Source organism: Simochromis diagramma, unplaced genomic scaffold (assembly GCF_900408965.1).
Source record: "Simochromis diagramma unplaced genomic scaffold, fSimDia1.1 OVJJ01000293.1, whole genome shotgun sequence".
Classification (NCBI taxonomy): Eukaryota; Metazoa; Chordata; class Actinopteri; order Cichliformes; family Cichlidae; genus Simochromis; species Simochromis diagramma.
In genome coordinates, this window is record NW_024386801.1 from 24,505,681 (window position 1) to 24,528,637 (window position 22,957).

General features: G+C 42.2%; 1 protein-coding gene across 1 annotated transcript in view; it reads right to left on the bottom strand.

Moving 5' to 3' along the window:
• The window catches only part of aass (aminoadipate-semialdehyde synthase), an 82,375-nt gene that overhangs the window by 8,164 nt on the left and 51,254 nt on the right, over window positions 1–22,957 (bottom strand). Inside the window, exons 14-17 of the mRNA XM_040026721.1 lie at window positions 2,296–2,417; window positions 1,138–1,267; window positions 762–872; window positions 227–335 (exon numbers count right to left, since the gene is read on the bottom strand). Of these exons, the coding sequence (XP_039882655.1) occupies window positions 227–335; window positions 762–872; window positions 1,138–1,267; window positions 2,296–2,417 (472 nt within the window). The remainder of the gene's footprint in view (window positions 1–226; window positions 336–761; window positions 873–1,137; window positions 1,268–2,295; window positions 2,418–22,957) is intronic.

The following is a 22,957-nucleotide window of genomic DNA, read 5'->3' on the forward strand; positions in this document are numbered from 1 at the left end:
ACTAGTTTCTAAGAAAAAAACAAACAAACAAATTCCAGTTCAAAAACTCCACATTAGCCTGTGTCTGTCTGCTTGAACTGGAACCTGTGTGAAACTCAGCATGTGTTAAACATGCTACTTTCCATGTTGAGCCATAGTGTGACTGTCCATGTGTGTTTGAACACTGTTTATATGGCACACATACAGGTGCCAGATTTTCTATCTCAGTGTTGCAATGTTCACTCACAGTGCAGCTTTCAGCTTTGGCTTTGTTGATACACTCCATGGCCAACATGTGGTCGATGCCTGGGTCCAGTCCCATCTCATTCACGATCGTGATCCCTGCTTCTTCTGCACTAATACACACAAATGCATTCAACATGTAAATATGCATTTTCACTTTTCATGACTATATTTCTTAATAATATTAGGGGGGATCTTTTCTGTTTTATTTTATTCTATTTTTGCTATGCATTTCACTTTCTTATCAAAAGAAAAATAAGAAAATTTCATTATAAAATTCAAAGTTTAAACTTTAAAGTCACAGCTTTTTATCTCATAACCTTCAAACATTTAGCCAGTGCAATAATTATGTGACACAATAACAAGGAACAAGACTAACATTTGCCTATACATTTGTGCATCCCAAATCCTATGCATATGTTTTACAATAATTTATTAATACTGCTGAGGATGATGTGCACAGATAGGAAAATAATAGAGAAACATTTATTGAAAGTAATCCTGAATTCCTAACAGACTTCTGTGGACTTGATCATTACCTGCTGTGCAACGCCTTCATGGCAGGACTAAGGTAGCTGGCTGTCACCATGTTCACCTTCCTCTTTATACAGTGTTTGGCGATAAGCGGATGGAACGAGTAAGGCAGCAAGCTGAGGAGAAGATGAAGGGGTTGACTTAAGTATAAGCGGACTGTTATTTTAATCTAATAATGTAATGTTAAATTGTAAAACAGTCCAAAAATAACTGGGCTCCATTAAATTACTTTGGAGATGAAATGATAAAAAAATAAAAAAGAATTTGTTTTGTGGTAATACATATTGTGGTAAAGTATTCATCTGGAATAAATGAAATCATTACAACTTTACACATTACTTAATAATTGCCACCAATGTTATATCTGTCCTGCTGCTATACCTGATGACCAAGTCATGATCTCTGACCAGAGAGTCTAGGTGTCCCTCTTGGCTGCTGACATTCAGCATGACAGGGATGGTGTTGGGGTATTTGGCTGCCAGCTCCTCTGCCTGGCTCAATAGCATCGATGCTAAACGCAAACAAAGAAACAATAACCACTGTGACACATAATTTTCTGGTCTTTGTCAACTTTCTCAGTTTCAGTTTTTTTTAAGACTTTAAGTAATGTACTCTTTACTGTGCTTATAACTGTTAATGTAAGCCACTCAGCTGGACTCAGCTGGAAGTTTGTGGTGTCTTTGTAATCTAGGCCATTTTAATGCAATTATCAATGAATATTGTGGCTCAGGGTTTCATTTATATGTTAGCTCAGTTAACGTGATGCACTGTGCTACCCAAGCTACCCAGAATATATCCATCTTCTAGATATAGTCAAGGGCACTCATTATTATAATAATAACACCAAGATACCTAAAGTTCTAAGTTGGACAAGAACCCCAATGGTAAGATTTACACTTTAAGGGTAGTGTTAGAAGTGTTTTATCACTTTTACTAGAGATGAAACAATATGATTTATGATAAACTGTATCTAAGTGAACTTCCTCAGGCTAAAGGAATAAGTCACAGTTAAGCTTCTTAAAGATGAAAATATTTAAAATAGCAATGAAAGTCCTCTGACTCTCAGCCAAACTGCAGAAGTAAGTCTTCTTGGGGTCCAACATGGCAACAGAAATCTAACAGGCTAACCAGCATTAAGGTTGACACCAGTATACTGATGCAATGTTTTCACTCTGTTGATCTCCAAAGCCCCAAAACAATTTAATCTCAGTAGAAGTACATACATCTATGTTAAGAGGGAAAACATGGTCAGTCAGTAACCTGCACTGCTTACAGTTACCCTTTGGCAGAGTTGAGTAAACACTGACTAACACTGTTCAAGGTTGTGATGTGTCCATTAGATGGGCTATACAAATCACTCACTCCTCATAATTCTTTCAAAGAGACCAAACTAACCCTTAATAAAAATATTAAACATTGACCTTTGGTTTCATTATTTATCTGAAAATGATAAACTTGACAATAAAGACTGACATGAATTTTAATCCCACAAAAGCCCAGAACATTTCAGTCTTAATAAAGTTTAACAGGCAAACTCACCCACAGTGACCTGGGTGCCCTGATCACGGGTCAGATACTCCACAACAGGTCCAGACACATATCCTGAACCCAACAGCAGAACTCGCTTCATGCCGGCCTTCTTCATGATCTGAGTTTTCTCCCTTAAGAACATCAGACAGGCTGGGTTATTATGGTAAAGCATGACAACATTTCAATTTCTGAGTCTCCAAGTGGGAAAGTTACATACTGAACTCCACAGATTTGAGTTCAGTACCTAAAACATGAGATTTCAAAAACTGAAGCACAGCATACCTAGGATATCAGATATGGATATTTGTTGCAAATAAAAAAGGAACACCAGAGATGCAGTTGATGAAACTCTGATTCCTTGCTCATTCATCTGTTTGCACTGATCATGTTTGCACTGATCACCACCTGCACTCATGTATATATCTATCTACTTAGCACTTTTAATTCTTATTTTTATGTCTATTTAAGCATTATATGACAGTATGTTTGCACTAAGTACCGCAGCAATTTCCTAATGTTGTAAACCTGCTCAACATTTGACAATAAAACCCTTTCTGATTCTGATTAATGTTTCCATCTGATCCTTAAAACTGTATGATTTGACTGGAACAACACAAATTACAGGTTTTCTTTTTTTCGATCAAGGTGTTTTTATTGAACAAAGAATTGCTTCCAACAACAATTACGGCAATATTAACAAACAGTCGTGCCCCCCCCCACACACACCCATCCAGAACAGTGTAACTAAAACCCAGCCAGAGAGGAAAGAAGAGATAAAATAAAAGAAAATTACAGATACAAAGTAAATAATAAAATAAATGAACAACAGCAAGGGGAAAAAAAACAAAAAAGCTACACTGTAAAAGGTTCGGTTCGGAGGTTTTATGACACATGGCAACCTTTTCTTACTTACTTTTAAAGATTAAGTCCGGATACTATTGCTTAATGTGCGTGTGAGTGGGGTGGATCTTTTCCAGCTGAGTATAGTACATGACATCCTTAACCCATTGCCCATATACAGGTGGAAGTGGCTCTTTCCACTTCAATAATATCATTCTATGGGCCAAAAGAGTGCAGAAGGCCATAAGATTAGAGTGTGATTTGGAAAGACTGGCATCACAAAGCGTCACCCCAAAAATAGTTATAAACGGGCAGGGTGCAATTGGAACACCAAATATGTTGGACATGGTTTCAAATATGCTTTTCCAAAAGCTACCCAGTTTTGGACATGCCCAGAACATGTGAAATAGGGAAACAAGCTCTCGTTTGCATCGGTCACATGTGGGGTCAAACCCATCCTTGATTTTGCTCAGTCTAGTTTTAGACCAATGGAGACGGTGAACCACTTTGAACTGAATCACCACATGTTTGAGGTAAATAGATGACGAAGAAATTCTATTGATTATCTTTACCAGTGTCCGGCAGCCTCGCCTCTGTCAGCGCGTCCCAGGGCAGCTGTGGCTACAATGTAGCTTGCCATCGCCAGTGTGTGAATGGGTGGATGACTGAATGTAGTGTAAAGCGCTTTGGGGTCCTTAAGGACTAGAAAAGCGCTATACAAATGCAGGCCATTTACCATTTGTTCACCAGCTGTTCAAATGAGGAAAAGATTTTGTCCGTGAAAAGAGCAGTCATTGATGTTATTCCAAGCTTTGTCCATATGTTAAATGCCTTGTCCGTTAAGGATGGGGAGAACATGCAATGTCTATGCGGTGGTGCATTAAGAGAGAGTTCAGTCTGTTTAAAGTGCCTTCTGAGCTGATACCATAATTTCAGTGAGTGGACAACAAGAGGATTCGTGGTGAAGCTGGAGATCGGTCCCGCCAGAGCAAAGACATCAGGGAGGATTGACTCACCGACAGCTGCTCCAGTGTTACCCATGATGATGATAAATTATCATGGTCTTTTATCCAGTACAATAATGCCCTTATATTAGCTGCCCAGTAATAAAACAAAAAATTTGGGAGTGCTAAGCCTCCTGCGCTTCGCGGTCTTTGTAATGCACTCTGTTTCAGCCTAGGTGGTTTTTTGTTCCAAATGAAGGAGGAGATTTGACTATTTAGATTATTAAAAAATGACTTAGTTAAAAAAATTGGAAGACACTGAAAAAGATATAGAAATTTAGGAAATATAGTCATCTTAATGATATTTAATCTACCACCCAGCGAAAGAGGCAAGGACTCCCACTTTCCAAAATCCTCCTTTAGTTTAGACAATAAAGGAAGATAATTAGTTTTATACAAGTCTCTATGGTTCTGCGTAATCCAAATGCCCAAGTATTTGAACTTGTTATAGCTGAGTTTGAAAAGTGCTAAAATAGACTACAGTTCCCCGGTTATTGTACCTAAAGGCATTGCCTCGCTTTTCCCGAAATTCACCTTATATCCGGAAATCGTCCCGAATTCCTTAAGTACATCTAAAAGTTTAGGGAGGCTATTTGAAGGGTTGGAAATAAACAAGAGCATGTCGTCGGCATAAAGAGAGACTTTACGCTCGATATCCCCACGACGTATTCCCTCAACCTCAACACAGTGTCTCAGAGCAATAGCTAGCAGTTCAATTGCGTTGGCAAAAAGGACACAAAATTACTCCAGAGGCCAAATTTTTCAAGCGTATGGAAAAGAAAGTCTCATCTCACCCAATCAAACGCTTTCTCAGCATCAAGCGAAATAACAGTTTCCAATACATTACCTTTGACATGGCTATAGATTATATTTAATAAACGTCTAATATTAAAAAACGAGTACCATATCACACAGTGGATAAAACAAATGATGGTGGCTTTGCCATTGGAGCGGATAACATGTATACTGAAAAGGAAATTGGATGTTTTTGAGAAGGTGTGGAGACCATTTGTGAATTGTGTAGAAGGATTTGTATTATCTGAGGAGGACGAGGACTGAGACAATGACATTTGATTTGGGATAATGATAAATTTAGGCCTTTAACGGAGTGATAAATCTGATGACTTTTTTGTTTTCTTTTTGCTGTCTGAGAGGAGTGTATGTTCATGTAGTATTTAGAATGTTGGACTGTTTGTAAGTCATTACAATGTAAAAAAATAATAAAGATATTGTTGGAAAAAAAAAAACGAGTGTCTGATCGGGTGAGATAATGGAGGGCAGATGTTTCTCTAAACGGCGGGCCAACACTTTAGCAAGGATTTTGGTGTCCGTGTTCAGCAAAGATATTGGACGGTATGAGCCACAATCTAAATGATCCTTATCCTTTTTTAGAATTAGGGAGATCACTGCTTGACGCATTGTTGGAGGCAAGGATTGTGAGAGGAAAGATTCTTCAAAAGTCGATTTTAACAATGGATTCAATTGGTTAGAAAGGTTTTAGTGCGCAGGCAGATGGTGGTGAATGACTGACTTTTCTTCTTGTTGAAGCTGTGTCACTGCACCTGAGCCTAAAAGGTAGTCCGAATCTATTTTTCTGGTGTGCTGTAGGTTATTGTTATGTACTACATTTGTTACTCATTTATGAAGCACAGTACATGTTTCGTACTTGTAATTACCGCTACTTGTACATATACCTAAAAAGTTATGCAAATATGTACCCATAACTTGTTTTTCAAAATAATAATAAAAGGGGTGTGTCTCCAAACAGCCATCTCTTTCCTGACAATTCCCTTTGTGCATATTCTCTTACATATGATAAGTCAACATTGAAACACCTGCGGCTTTTAGTCAGGTGCGGCTAATGTATGTACAAAACAGGATTTTCCCCTGATTTTAGCTTGTGCGGCTAATATTCAGGTGCGCTTTGTAGTCCGGGAAATACGGTATATGTTTTATGGACATTAGAAAAAAAAGAATATTGACTTGAATTTGGGTGTTACACCCCGGCCTAGGCAACCGGCGTGCAACTCAGGAAAAATAGAAATAAGGGGAAAAAGGGCCCCCAAGCTCACTGCTCTTAAGGAGGGCGAACTCATAAAAAAGACTAATACGGGCTTCCACAAAAATAATCCCAAAACGAAAGTATCGACAACTATTTTCTTTAAAGCAAAATATGATATTTATTTACATCACAACACAAGGCGCCAAACTATTTACAACGGGGGGGAAGATCGCGACCCGGACACACTGAAACACAGGGTTTAAATACCTAGAGGGAGCAATCAGGAAATGGACAACAAGAGGGAAACACAGCTGGGGCAACGCTTACACTGACGAGACAGGGGCACGTAAATTGAACACACTAAGATAACACAGACTTTCAAAGTAAAACAGGAAACACATAACAGTCACGCCAAAACAAAACGCCTAAAACAATACACTGCCAACGCCGAACCGTAACATTGGGTTACGAAATCTCCATACATCAGCTAACCCGTAGTTATGAAGAAAACGCTGTATAACACTTGCTGATTTTGAAACAGGCGTGCTTTTGTGCGAGCTGCGGTCCATAGCAGATAATGAGCAATTTAGGTCGCCACCAAGAATAATATTATGTGTTGCCATGTTGGGAAGCTGTGCAAAGACGTTAGTGAAAAAACTATGATCGTCCCAGTTAGGGGTATAGACATTCGCTAAAATCAAGGGGAAACAATATAAATGTCCTACAACTACAACAAAACGGCCTGCAGGGTCTTCATCTACAGTTGTGGCTATAAATGGTAAAGTTTTGCTTATCAATATTGCTGTCCCCCGAGCTTTAGAATTAAATTTAGAGTGATATATCTGGCCTACCCATCCAGACTTGATTCGAAGATGATCAGCGGTACGCAGATGTGTTTCCTGGAGAAATGCTATATCCGTTCTAAGTCGTTGTAAATGAGTAATAACCTTTTTCCGCTTGACCGGATGGTTGAGTGATTTTACATTCCAGCTTACAAAATTTACCACCCGATCACTAAATGATCGCGCTGTACTCATCCCTGCTCAAATAGTAAAATATGAAAGCTCCAGATGCACGACACGCATGGGAAAAGAGGAAAGAGAGGGGAAGAAGAAAAAAAAACAAAAAACAAAAACAAAAAACACAGTGATAAGTAAAATAAACATATCTGGCTGAAGCCCAAACCAAGAACACAATGAGCAATTACACCAGATCGAACATGGTGACTGCCAAACCCCCTGCAAACAGATCCACACATATAGCCTAGTGCTTGTTTGGGTTACTATAAGCCAGACCCTTAGGCTCCCGCTGGCCACTTGACATAACATATCCTATAAAAATAAAAACAATAAAGAAAATATATATATTAGGGGTGCAACGATACACAAAATTCACGGTTCGGTTCGATACTTTGGTGTCACGGTTCGATATTTTTTCGATACAAAAAAATGTTCATGCATTTTTAATTTGTCATTTATTAAAATTATAAATATATATTTTAACTCAAAAGTACAGTTTTTAAATTTAACCCTAACCCTTGTGCGTGTTTTTTATTTTGACAGCGAATGCGCACCTGCGGACCACTTATGTGCAGCCCTGGTTATTTAGCTCATCATATTGCAGCCACAGAAATTCTTTTGTCCATGAAACCATAAAGCTGCACTTTCTTTTTGCCTTATAGTCTGATTTGTCATAACTTCTCCGTTTTGTGGTAAGCTTTTCTTTGGCTGTCACTTCTTCACCCTGACCTGTCTTATTTGGCTCAGCAGAACTGAAATGCTTTTACACGCTCACTCACATAAGCTCAGCGATTCTCTGCGCGATCAACCTCTCACATGTTTAAGCTTGCTGCGTGAGATTTCACTTGTCATGTTTGCATAGTAAGCTAACGATTAATAAGACGATGTCAGAGGAATTGGTGCACAAATTATCATCACTCACAGATCAGTGCTGTCGCTCTCTATACACAGTTCGCACGATTGCAAAGTGAAAGCAAAAAAACAAGCGCAAATTCAAACGCGACTTCAATATGTCACATATTGACAGTGGCTCACCGATGCCAATGACATAATTACCCAGCTACATTTCTGAAAGAATGCAAAAGCATTGACATATATTTTTCCTACAATAGCCCGACGGGCAGGGAAGAGATAGATTTTGGTAGCCCGACTGAAAAAATCGCTAGCTCCGGGACGTCGGGCTAGCGATATTGCGAGCCCTGTATCTGATTGAGGAATCACTCATCTTTGGAAAAGAGAGTTTATTACAGAGAAATGGCTCTTTCCAAAATAAAAGCTATACTATCCGCTTCTTCTGGGCTATATTCTCAGCAGCATAAGGAGAATCATGTGCTAACAGCTGTCTAAATGACTCGGCTAAAGTTAGTAGCATGCTTGCTTTTTTTTGTCTGCTTCCACTTGTCTTTGCACTAGGATGATGTCGGCGTAAATGTGCAGTCATATTCGTTGTGTTCCCACTAGTGCTTTCAGGTTAATCTCGTTGAAATGACCTTAACGCCACAACACGGCAAATCTCCGTTAACGAGCTACCGCCGATCGCTCCGTGCATGGGGCTAGACGGCAAACACGTTAACGAGCTAACTGCGCTAACACACTAGTTCACACCAATGTAATTGAGCATTGCATGGCACATCCAACATACTGTTTTACTTTAGTCCATGACTCGCTTACCTTCAGGGTCATACGTCACATGAAAACCAAAATAATTCCAAACGCCAGATCTGAATGTTGCAAGTAGAGCTTAACTTCTGTCTCGCTAGCTTGCCCTGCGCTCTTCCTTCTGACTATGCTGTCTGTGTTGAGCGCTCAGTGGATCTGCGCTCGACAGTGCAGCCTAGGCGGAGTAGTCGAACACAGATTCACTGAGCGCTCAACACAGACAGCATCGTCAGAAGGAAAATTGATCAAATAAATTACAAATGTTGTATTGTTCGATACATATGCGTACCGAACCGAAAGCACTGTATCGAACGGTTCAATATCGATACGAATATCGTTGCACCCCTAATATATATATATATATATATACATACATACATACATATACACATACATACATCTATACATCGACGTCCAAACAAAGTGTAGGACTTTTCTAAACCCAATGGTATTGTCATGAAATAAAATGAACCAAAATGTGTTTATGAAATAAGTTTAAATGTCTGAACAAGAAGTGTGTCTTTAAACTTTTCATCACAGTGCGAACGCTACAATAAGCAGAGTCATGTACACTCAGCCATAACTGAGACAACCAACCATAGCACTGATCTTAGGCCCGGCGCTCCCACATAGAGCATCAGGCGCAGCCTCCTCAAACGTTGATAATATGTTCTTTAACATATTCCATTGCCTTCGCTGCATCCAGAAATTCTTTCTCCTCCCCGTTGTGCATGATACAAAGTCGCGCTGGGAACCTGATCCCAAAACGGATACCTTCCTGCTCATGGAGAAGTTTCCGGAATTCTGTAAAAGCAGCCCGAGCTCGGGCCACCGAGGTCGTAAAATCCGGGAATATTGCAATTGGTCGTCCATTGAACCTCAGCGGAGCTTGGGTCCTGGCACGGCGTAGAATTTCCACACAATCCTGGTAGTAATGAAGCTTAGCTATGATGGCCCGCGGGTTACCACCCGGCCTTCTCGGGGCCAGACTCCTGTGTGAGCGGTCGACAATAACATCTTTATCCATACCCAGCGCTTCATGTAGTAGCGCGGATACGGCCGTGGTGGAGCTCGAATCCGGGCCCTCCGGGACCCCTATGATACGGATATTAGATCTCCGCATCCTGCCTTCCATGTCATCACATTTATCTTTCAGGTCAGATAGCTCCTTCCTCAAAGTCTTCACTGTAGATTGCAAGGTGACCACCTCATCGCTCCACATTGACAGCCCGTCCTCTACTTCTTTCACCGTGGCCTTAACTCCATCCATTTCAGTGCGCGCTGCCGCCGCATTGTTAGCAATCTCATTTCTCACTTCTTGCACGTCAGCCCTAATGTTATCAAAATCTTCTTTCAGTGCATTCCTGAGTTCTTCTTTTAACACCACGCTGATATCCTCTTTGATGGATTGAAGAAGCTCCAATTTTAGGGCATCAGTATCCACAAAACGCCCATCGCTCTGCTGAGCCTGTTCCTCAGTGGTCGCTGAGCCGGGCGCCGCCCTTGGGCCACCATTGGTATTCTCGCCCGAAGATGCGCCAGGCCTAGCCGCTGTTCCTCCGGTGTACTTGTATTTCCTTAGGTTAGATGCCATTTTGTCTCGAATGAAGCTTTAATATAGTATATAAAACTGTTAGCTTCCCCTGTAACACAAAATAAGACTTTGTAGGTTGAAAAAAATCTATTTCTGAAACTCTGTTAGCGGGAGCCTTCAGAAACACGTCCTACTCCATTGCTGGCTCGCTAGCGCCCCCCAAATTACAGGTTTTCTGGTCAAATCATTTAAAGCAACAAATAAAAGTTTTAGATGACGAAGCTGTCAATCCGATTGTTAAGTGATGACGTGACGAATCCTACTTCCGGGCCTAAAGTAGTCTGCGTTTAATATTGCTTTTGTGTTGTTAACATGTTTAATGTTTTGTATTTTCTTCTATTTAATCTCAAAAAGCTCCTAAAACAGTCAGTGATCACTGTTGACCGCCCTCGGCTTTTATTACCGCTAATCATTTATTTAAGCTCAGTTTTTAAAACCTTAAGTGTAACTGTAACTACAGCCCAGCCCATGCAGCAGTATATGAATGACTAACCTCGTATTGTGGATGGATTATCTCAGTTGTTCTCCTGGCTGAAGTTTGGTCCTTTTACATCCTGCCATGCGATTACATTTGTTCCTGACCACTGAGAACACTCACGTTAACTTTTATCGAGTGGAAAAAAAGTTAGCTTGTTTATATTATGCTAACATAGCTGTGTCGCTAGCGATCACGTAGCACATCATTATATACCAGCTAGCCCAACTTCAGTAACCCTACAAACGTCACTGCTGTTTAGTTTTCTGTCTTCATTTATGCTGGAAGTGATAACAGAGCTGTACGTTTTAATTTGTTTCCAAAACCCCGCAGTCAGGACATGCTATATTGTATTTAGATAGAAGCTAGCAAGCTAACTCCCTGCTAACTTCTAACTCCGTTAAATGTCATCAATTCCGTTTTCATGGATGCCTGGATGTTAAACTAAATTGTTACACCTGGTAGAGCAGAACGCTGATCATTTTATTAAAGGCGTGCCCCTGACGCCAAAAACAGTGCCAGCAGAGTGAGCAGATGCACCATAGAGAGCATCCTGGCGGGAAACATCTTAACCTGGTTCGGGAACAGCACCATGCAGGACAGACGAGCTCTACAGAGGGTTGTGCGGTCAGCTGAGTGCACCATCCGCTCCGAGCTCCCTGACCTGCACTCAATCTACAGCAGGCGGTGCTGGACCAAGGCCAGGAAGATCGTGAAGGACCTCAGCCATCCCAACAACGGACTGTTCTCTCTGTTGAGGTCAGGAAAGCGATTCCGCTCCCTGAAGACCAACACAGAGAGACTGAGGAGGAGCTTCTTCCCGCAGGCGATACGGTCTCTCAATCACACCACCACACAGTACTGACCCACACATACAGTTCTTACACACACACTGGACTTTCTGGACTTTGTTTTTGCACAACACTGGTCACTATATTCTTCATTTCCGGTTAATACTTGTACAGCTGCTGTTATTGTGTATATATTATTTATATTTAGATTTCTTCATACATTCTTATATAGTTCTATATTGTGTATTTTGTTGTACAGTTATTTTATTTTCAACTTTAATTTATATATTTTATCTTATTCTTCCCAGTTAAATTTACCCTTCATTCTAATTTGTGTTGTACAGTTATTTCATTTTTAACCTTAATTTATATTTTATTCCTTCCTAGTTAAATTTACCCTTTTTAATTTTTCATATTTATTTCCTATCTTATTCATAGCCTTTCCTTTTTTTTGTTTTCTTTAGGTCACGAGCAGTTGTCCAAGCATTTCACTACATATCGTACTGTGTATGACTGTGTACGTGACAAATAAAATTTGAATTTGAATTTGAATTTGAAATGTTTTGAAACCGAGAAATGGATTGAAACTGGAAAAAAAAATGTAAGCGAAAACAAAAAAATTACAGTTTCAATTAATTGTTTTTCACTATCATTTTTTTTTTCGGTTTCAATACAAGATTTTTCAGTACATTTATTTCAGTTACAATATTTTTTTTCGGTTTCAATATTTTTTTCGGTTTCGTTTCAAGGTGGCATTGTTCTGATTCCATAGTCTTTCCCTTTTCACCTAAATGGCCTCTGTGTTGTGCCATCCGCTTCGCCAGAGGTTGGGAGAATATTCCAGTGTGTACAGCTGATCTGGGACTGCTGCAATGATCTGGTGTCCAAATCGGATGGGAGGTAAGCATGGGAGGAGGCGTTGGATTCGGGGGAGGGAGGGAGATAGTGAGGGCGTATCAGTATCAGTGTACATGTTTCATGCGTGTGCATGTGTGTGTGTGTATCCTGTGTTCATCTGAGAGAAAGTGTCACCACACCCGGTTAAGCGAAAGTCAACAGTCTCTGTAGTGTTCTGTTGCAGAGTGTAGCAACTCTGGTTAAACACCAAGCTAAACCTCTGTCAATGAATACACGAGTCCGAGTAGAGGTGACTTTTTACTCAGAATCTTCATTTGACAAGCGGTGAAAACTGTGGTTGAAAAGAAATACAGAATAGAAAAAATGATCGTGTTTACATAAATATTGTATCACGAAATAACTCAAAATATGACTTTACATCTTCGTGTTAGCTTGAGCAACAGTAATGATCATCAAAAGGAATGCCTTTTTTAACATGGTAAATGGCCTGTATTTATATAGCGCTTTACTAGTCCCTAAGGACCCCAAAGCGCTTTACATACAGTGGGGCAAAAAAGTATTTAGTCAGCCACTGATTGTGCAAGTTCCCCCATTTAAAATGATGACAGAGGTCAGTAATTTGCACCAGAGGTACACTTCAACTGTGAGAGACAGAATGTGAAAAAAAATCCATGAATTCACATGGTAGGATTTGTAAAGAATTTATTCGTAAATCAGGGTGGAAAATAAGTATTTGGTCACCTCAAACAAGGAAAATCTCTGGCTCTCACAGACCTGTAACGTCTTCTGTAAGAAGCTTTTCTGTCCCCCACTCGTTACCTGTATGAATGGCACCTGTTTGAACTCATCATCTGTATAAAAGACACCTGTCCACAGCCTCAAACAGTCAGACCCCAAACGCCGCCATGGCCAAGACCAAAGAGCTTTCGAAGGACACCAGGAAAAGTATTGTAGACCTGCACCAGACTGGGAAGAGTGAATCTACAATAGGCAAGCAGCTTGGTGTGAAAAAATCAACTGTGGGAGCAATCATCAGAAAATGGAAGACATACAAGACCACTGATAATCTCCCTCGATCTGGGGCTCCACGCAAGATCTCATCCCGTGGGGTCAAAATGATCATGAGAACGGTGAGCAAAGATCCCAGAACCACACGGGGGGACCTGGTGAATGACCTGCAGAGAGCTGGGACCAAAGTAACAAAGGTCACCATCAGTAACACACTACAACGGCAGGGAATCAAATCCCGCAGTGCCAGACGTGTTCCGCTGCTGAAGCCAGTGCATGTCCAGGCCCGTCTGAAGTTTGCCAGAGAGCACATGGATGATACAGCAGAGGATTGGGAGAATGTCATGTGGTCAGATGAAACCAAAGTAGAACTTTTTGGTATAAACTCAACTCGTCGTGTTTGGAGGAAGACGAATACTGAGTTGCATCCCAAGAACACCATACCTACTGTGAAGCATGGGGGTGGAAACATCATGCTATGGGGCTGTTTTTCTGCCAAGGGGACAGGACGACTGATCCGTGTTAAGGACAGAATGAATGGGGCCATGTATCGTGAGATTTTGAGCCAAAACCTCCTTCCATCAGTGAGAACTTTGAAGATGAAACGAGGCTGGGTCTTCCAACATGACAATGATCCAAAACACACCGCCCGGGCAACAAAGGAGTGGCTCCGTAAGAAGCATTTGAAGGTCCTGGAGTGGCCTAGCCAGTCTCCAGACCTCAACCCCATAGAAAATCTGTGGCGGGAGTTGAAAGTCCGTGTTGCTCGGCGACAGCCCCAAAACATCACTGCTCTCGAGAAGATCTGCATGGAGGAATGGGCCAAAATACCAGCTACTGTGTGTGCAAACCTGGTAAAGACCTATAGTAAACGTTTGACCTCTGTTATTGCCAACAAAGGTTATGTTACAAAGTATTGAGTTATATTTTTGTTATTGACCAAATACTTATTTTCCACCCTGATTTACGAATAAATTCTTTACAAATCCTACCATGTGGATTCATGGATTTTTTTTTCACATTCTGTCTCTCACAGTTGAAGTGTACCTCTGGTGCAAATTACTGACCTCTGTCATCATTTTAGGTGGGGGAACTTGCACAATCGGTGGCTGACTAAATACTTTTTTGCCCCACTGTATCCAGTCATCCACCCATTCACACACACATTCACACACTGGTGATGGCAGCTACATTGTAGCCACAGCCACCCTGGGGCGCACTGACAGAGGCGAGGCTGCCGGACACTGGCGCCACCGGGCCCTCTGACCAACATGTACATATCAACCTCCATGAATCACAAATAAAATATAATTTTTAACAAATACCGCTATTTATGCCTTTTTAACACCTTCATCATGAAATAAATACACTTACGGCGTTGCCTGAACGATGTTCCCAAGTGGATGGCTGTGGATAAGCCTCAGAGCAAAACCGCATGTCACTCTCCCTCTTAGAGCAACCAGGATGAGGAATTAAACAGGAAATGAAGCAATACAGGGAACCCACCAGGAAGTGAGGTTATTAGCAAGTTCACCTTCAAAATTAAATCTTCTTAACATTTTTAACTCTTTTTACTGTTCTTTTTAACTTAAATACAAACAAATTATTTATTTTAAAGCAAAAATTAAAGATAAATGACATAAATGCCTTTGAGGCATCACAGTCGCCAGTGGATCCAGGTGGCCTTGAAGGAGGTACAAAGAATTCTGACAATCTTGTTATCATGGGAAGAATTTGTTGTTCCAGTCAGCTTCAACCTTGGTAGGCCTTCAGCTGGCGCCATGAAGTGAATGTTTGGGTTTAGTGTGAACAACTGCATCCAATTTTTACAGTTGGTCTAATGTCCATCACTGGCAATGTTCCCTCTAAGCTGCGTGCGTGCGCACTGCTGGCATGGTCTCTGCGCACAGAAAAAAAATCTAACCAGAATTGAAATTAAAATTAATACTTTAACAATTCTGTTTTGCAGTGTTAGTCAGTAAGTGACTGGCTGCTCCAGTATGGGATTAGAATGATGCCACCTTATCCCATAGTCCAGCCAATAATGCGATTCACATTCGTATATACACAGCTAATCAACGTCGTTGACAGGCTATGACAGCGTCCTTATGTGCTGACACTGGTGTTTTAGCTAGCAAACCGGCTGATGAGGAGTGAAGCCATGTTAATGACAACGTGTACAACCATTGGAGATGTGAGCAGGACAGATGGAACAATTGACGGAAAAAGTGTGGACTTTATACCAGTTTTTAAATTGTGTTGATGGGCCACGTAAAACCAGAGTTATGATAAAAATATGCAATGTTTGGTTTTCTTCCTGAATACTATCGTTGTTTATTTTTAGTGCGGGAAGAAATGGTAAAAACGGCGTTTTATAAGGAAAACGCTCAAAAGCTTGTGAGCAAAAACAAAACCAAAAAACCCCACCCTTTCCTATTGGTGGAAAAATGTACCATGCCGACCAATCCAAAAAATGATATGGCAACATTAGGGGTGCAACGATATTCGTATCGATATTGAACCGTTCGATACAGTGCTTTCGGTTCGGTGCGCATATGTATCAAACAATACAAAATTTTTAATTTATTTGATCAACTTTCCTTCTGACGATGCTGTCTGTGTTGAGCGCTCAGTGGATCTGCACTCGACAGTGCAGCCTAGGCGGAGTAGTCGAACGCAGATTCAGTGAGCGCAGGGCAAGCTAGCGAGACAGAAGTTAAGCTCTCCTTGCATTTTTTGCATGCAAATTGAACCTCCCCCACCCTCATTCAGATCTGGCGTTTGGAACTATTTTGGTTTTCATGTGAAGTATGACCCTGAAGGTAAGCGCGTCATGGACAAAAGTAAAACAGTATGTTGGATGTGCCACGCAATGCTCAATTACATGGGTGGGAACTAGTGTGTTAGCGCAGTTAGCTCGTTAACGTGTTGGCCGTCCAGCCCCACGCATGGGGCGATCCACGGTAACTCGTTAACGGAGATTTGCCGTGTTGTGGCGTTAACGTCGTTTCAACGAGATTAACGCTGACAGCACTAGTGGGAACACAATGAATATGACTGCACATTTATGCTGACAGCATCCTAGTGCAAAGACAAGTGGAAGCAGAGAAAAACAACAAGCGCGCATGCTACAAACTTTACCCGAGTCATTTAGACAGCCGTTAGCACATGATTCTCCTTATGGGGACCTGATATGTTTAATATGCTGCTGAGAATATAGCCCAGAAGACGAGTATAGTATAGCTTTTATTTTGGAAAGAGCCATTTCTCTGTAATAAACTCTCTTTTCCAAAGATGAGTGATTCCTCGATCAGATAGATTTATTTTTTTTATTACTTTGGTATTTCAGCAACATTAAATTTAAAAACTGTACTTTTGAGTTAAAATATATATTTATAATTTTAATAAATGATAAATTAAAAAGGCATGAACATTTTTTTTTGTATCGAAATAATATCGAACCGTGACACCAAAGTATCGAACCGAACCGAAAATTTTGTGTATCGTTGCACCCCTAGGCAACATGGTATTTTGTTGTTTAGGAAGGGGGAAGTTTTAGGAGTGACGGCGGTGTTTTGAGATGTGAGAGATTTGCGACGTTTAGCGCAAATCTTGTGTAGTTAGTGTGTTTTGTTGTGTAGTTAGTGTGTAGTGTAGTCAATAGTTTTGTTGTGTGTGTCAGAACAATGAGGCGACTGCTGAATGTTACAGGTGTTACAGGAGTAATACATCTCCTGTTGTCAGGCCTGCAGGTATCAGGCTGTCGTTCTCCTTTATCTCATAGTGGACAGAAATTATTTTTTGGAGGGACACAAATAATTTGTGTGGCATCAAATTTGATGCAGAAAACATGATTGTTCTGTAAATAGTTTGAAATGTTTATTGTAAAAAAAGCCTTGGCTGCATTTTTAGGTAAACAGCTGCAAAAACTTTGTTGTTTGCGTTACTTTTTTGAAGAAGTAACTATATAATTAATTGCCCAACATTGGTCATTATATACTGTATTTTGCAGACAGAGTTACAGGACTCTTCTGAAGGCTCCCGCTAACTGAGTTTCAGAAATAGTTACAGAAGTTATTTTTACTGTGTTAACATACTACACAGGTCATGAACAAGATTCTTTTTAAATTTTCGTTGTAAGTGGGCTAAAGCAGTTAATTAAAAGTAGCTAACATAAATGTAAACACTGTAATTTGATTATTTTAATAAACCATGTAACTTGGATGGATTCGATGCTGGCGTGACCACAGTGCACACGTCTGCTGTTGCTCACAGTGGTCCAAGAGACCGCTCAGGGAGTTTGTGTGTTCACTCAGACACACGAAAAATTAGAGGGAACATTGATGACTGGTCACCAATTATCTCAATTCCCGTTGTTCTTCTCCAAGATGTTATCCATATTGCAGAGCCATGAGTTTCTCCAAGATCGCATCCATGTTGCGTTCAAAACACAGTCTGAGTACTCACAGCCCTGCCTATCATGTCGGCCAGCCTTGTGGGATTTTGAACAGCTATAGCCACTTCTTATTCTTCAATAAGCCAGATCCGAGCCAGCTCCAATCAGCCAGAACTCTGTTATCGTGGTTCCAAATTGGTAGATGTTGTTCATTGTCCTCCATCGAGAGTGTCGCCAGACACACAACGCAACCGACCATCGAATATCTGGCAGCAAACGTCTCCGCAGGACAATCTGGCTCTCCCAAGCCCAGCAAGGTGTCAATTCCGTTACGGGAACAGTTGATCAAATCCATAATTCTTTAGGTTTTAGAGAACAAGACTGAGAAACTCTTTGAGGGTTAGAGTTAGAAGAGACTAGACTAACAGACAGAAGCAGCAGCCGGGAAGATAAGGGAGGGAGAGGGGAAAGATGCGTCCGCCTCCTCCGAGAGTCAAAGAGGGTAATGTGTAGAAAGGTTTGAATCAATGTCTTAGTTATTTACAATACAGTGTGTACAAAGTCAAAATGGCAGCAATAGGTAGCAAACTGTATGACTGATGAAGAATTGGACAGAATTCAGACAAGAGGAAGGCTAGCAGTGGAGAAAGTGGGTGAAACATGGGAAAAAATAGGTTAAAATTCTGGCGGCCACCAGTGCTTCTCCTCAACCTTTGCTTAATGCAAGCCAATGATTTGACCTTTCTAAATGGAGTAAGACATTTCCACAACCACAGGATGTATGTTTTCCATTGTGATTGTTTAATGAGAAGCACCGTATTATTTAGGGTTCAATAGCCCAATTAAAACCAATCAATCAGTTGATACCAAGATGGCGCGGCCACGTCCAGACGCCTTCCTGACCACTCCGCTCCGACTATCTACTTTTCTTGTTTTTTACCTATTTTTTGCTCTGGTTTTCATCCCAAAATCCTCTAGTCTTATAGTTTACGACAGCGGATCACTTGTAAACATCGGTGCCAAGGTTGCACATCTAATCTTGGACACTTTTAAACCTGACCCTTCCTGGCCGTCAGAGATTCTACGCGGCGCGGAGAACAACAAAGGACGGGCCGCTCATCCGAGGCGCAGAACAAAGAAGCGCCGGGGGAAACGCACTGGTATTAGGAACAGACTGAGACAGCAGGCGCATCGCGCACCACTGCCCAGTATCCTACTGGCCAATGTACAATCCATGGAGAACAAGCTCGACGACCTAAGAGCAAGGGTCACCTTCCAACGTGACATGAGGGACTGCAACATTCTGTGCTTCACGGAGACATGGCTGACCCCCACCGTGCCGGACCAGGCCGTAACTCCGTCGGATTCATTCTTTGTGCTCCGCACTGACAGAACGGCAAAGTCGAACAAAACCAAAGGTGGGGGAGTGTGTTTCATGGTAAACAGAAAGTGGTGTGATGCCAGGAGCATTTCTACTCTCTCCAGCGGCTGCTCGCCACATCTGGAGTTCCTGAGCATTAAGTGCCGCCCTTTCTATCTGCCCCGTGAGTTCACCTCGGTCATCGCCACGGCGGTCTACATCCCACCCCAAGCGGACACAGGTATGGCTTTGTCCGAATTACATGATGTGCTGAGCTCGCTTCAAAACAAGGACCCGGGCGCAGCCCTCATTGTAGCAGGAGACTTTAACAAAGCGAACCTCAGACAAGTCATGCCAAACTTTTACCAGCATGTCTCGTGTCCAACGAGAGGGGATCGAATTTTGGATCACTGCTACACGCCATACAAGCAGGGCTACAAAGCTGTCTCACACCCGGCTTTTGGGAAGTCTGACCACAACGCCATCTTCCTCATCCCCCAGTATAAACAAAGCATACGGAGGGAAGACGTGACCACGAGAGAGGTAAAACGGTGGACTGCCCAATCAGAAGCTACGCTACAGGACGCACTCAACGACGTCGACTGGGACATGTTCAGAGCATGCGCAGTCGACATCAACGAGTTTACGGAAGTAGCAGTATGCTTCGTCAATATGCTAGCGGAGGAGATTATCCCCACTGCGAGAGTCACCACATTCCCAAACCAGAAACCGTGGATGGACAGATCGATCCGCACTGCAGTAAACGCCAGGACCGCCTCCTACAACGCGGGTCTCGCCACTGGCGATATGAGCGCCTACAAAGCGGCCTCATACGGCGTGCGGTGAGAGATGCCAAACGCCGGTACCTGGAACGTGTGGAGTCCCACTTCCACCAGGGCGACACACGGAGTATGTGGCACGGACTACGCACCATTACGGACTACAAAGCTAGGGACACTGCGCTGATCAACGCTGACTCTGCATTCACCAACGAGCTGAATCAGTTCTACGCCCGTTTCGAGGTTAGCCAGGCGGCTAATGCTATCTACCGCCTGACTACCGAGGACAGTGACCGGTGACCAGCATCGCGGAGCATGACGTCCGAGCGGCACTGAGGAGAGTGAACACAAGGAAAGCGGCGGGGCCAGACGGCATCACCGGCCGTCTGCTGCGCTGCTGTGCTGACCAGCTAGCAGGTGTGTTCACTTACATCTTCAACGAGTCCCTGGCGAAGTCTGTGGTCCCCACATGCTTCAAAAGATCCACCATCATCCCTGTGCCCAAGAACAGCAAACCCTCATCCCTGAACGATTACCGGCCAGTTGCACTGACCTCGGTAGTAATGAAGGTGTTTGAGAGGCTGCTGAAGAACATCATCTCCTCCTCCATCCCAGACACCACAGATCCGCTGCAGTTCGCCTACAGATCCAACAGATCCACAGAGGATGCCATCGCCCACATCCTACACACCACTCTCAGCCATGTGGACAAGAAACAGGGTAACTATGTGCGAATGCTGTTTGTTGATTACAGTTCAGCGTTTAACACAATAGTGCCCTGGAGACTGTTCACAAAGCTGAGGGATCTGGGACTTAACAGCCGTCTGTGTGCATGGGTGTTGGACTTCCTCACTGGCAGAACTCAGGTGGTGAGGGTGGGCAGGTGCTTCTCCAACAGCATCACCATCAACACAGGAGCACCTCAGGGATGTGTCCTCTCGCCACTGCTCTACTCCCTCTACACTTCAGACTGTGTGGCCACCCATGGCTCCAACACCATTGTGAAGTTTGCTGACGACACAGTGGTGTTGGGTGCCATCTCCAACAACGATGAGGCGGCCTACATGGATGAAGTGAAGAATCTGGCATCGTGGTGCCAGGACAATCACCTCCAGCTGAACGTCAGCAAGACCAAGGAGCTGGTGGTGGACTTCAGAAGGGGTCAGCACAGAGACTACAAGCCCATTATCATCAATGGAGCTCCAGTGGAGAGGGTGCAGTCCTTCAAGTATCTTGGTGTCCACATCTCCTCAGACCTGACATGGGCTGCCCACATTCAGGTCCAGACCAAAAAGGCTAGGCAGCGCCTGTATCACCTACGACAACTGAGGAAGTTCAGGGTCTCTCCAAAGATCCTCAGGATTTTCTATACAGGCGCTGTGGAGAGCATCCTCACACAGAACATGACATCGTGGTTTGGGAACAGCTGTGTGAAGAACCAAAAAGCTCTCCAGAGAGTGATCCGTACAGCAGAACGCTGCTGCAGGATTGCTCTCCCCCCGCTTCAGGACACCTACACCAGGAGATGCCGGACTAGAGCAGCGCAGATACTGAAGGACCCGTCCCATCCTGGCAACAAACTGTTCCAACTTCTGCAATCTGGTAGAAGGTTCCGCATCTTCCGGGCAAGGACAGAGAGACTCAAGAGGAGCTTCTATCCCCAAGCCATCCGGGCCCTAAACACACACACCCGCCCTCTCACATCATCTATAATTGACTGAGACAGGACTCTCTTCCAGACACTAAACCAAGGCACAATGTACATTTCAATTCCTTTAATTTTAAATATGTTTATATTGTCTATCCTGTAAAATAGTCAGATGTCTATTCATATTAATGTACAGAATTCACCTGCTTGCTGCTACTACTGCACATTCACCCAATGTATATACTACATATATATATATATAATGTTCTTCCTCTACACCCCCCCCCCCAATTTTTTTGCACATGTCGAGGAGCGTGTCAGGCTACATTTCACTGTGTGTTATACTTGTATAACTATGCATGTGATAAATAAAGAACCTTGAACCTTGAACCTCAATCATAGCAATAATTCTCCAATGGGAGATCATTTGTTTAGTTAGATCTAGGTTGGTACTTTTCTTGCCAGGCAGTGCATTTTTGTTTAAATTGGAAGTAAATAATAAAAATGTCAAAAAGTAGCATTTATAGTACATTATATTATAATGCATAATACACAATACATTAACTGTTAGTAAGATTTAAAAAGCCAGGTAACCTATGAGTATGCCTCATTTAAATATTACTATGCATATTCCTTTTTATGTATTTGGGTTTTTTTTTCTGTTTTGTTAAAGGAATCTTTGGCATCATAAAAGTAGTGACTTGTGATTAAACAACGTGACAATTAAAGCCATGCTCTGGAAAACCCAGAGTAGGACTTTTAATCAAATTATATATCCTTCTTAAAATATCTGCTAGATTCAGTAAAAAAAATCAGTTTGTGATTTTATATTGGCCCTCAACATTACACCAGCACCACCACCAATATTATTGGATGATTGAGGCACCCAGAGTGACCTGTGGGATTAAGATCCCATCACCCCCCTCAAATCCCCCCCGGAGTCAAACCCGTGGGCTTGTTATCGCTGGCCTAATTGGAAACCGCATTGCACAAATGCTCTAGCCACAGCGGGACTGACTGTAGGTCTGCCTGGCACTTGTATTCTTAATTAAAAAAGAAAAGGCAGACATTCACTCAGGAGGATTACCCCCTAAGTTTACATATCTTAAGGAGCCAAATTCAGTCAAAAGGATTAAAAATTTGATGGCATGGCTTGTCTCGAAAAATTATACTTAGGATCAGTTAAGAAAAAAAACTCATCAGGTCTTAGAGCTGGCCTAAATATGACCAAATGGAAG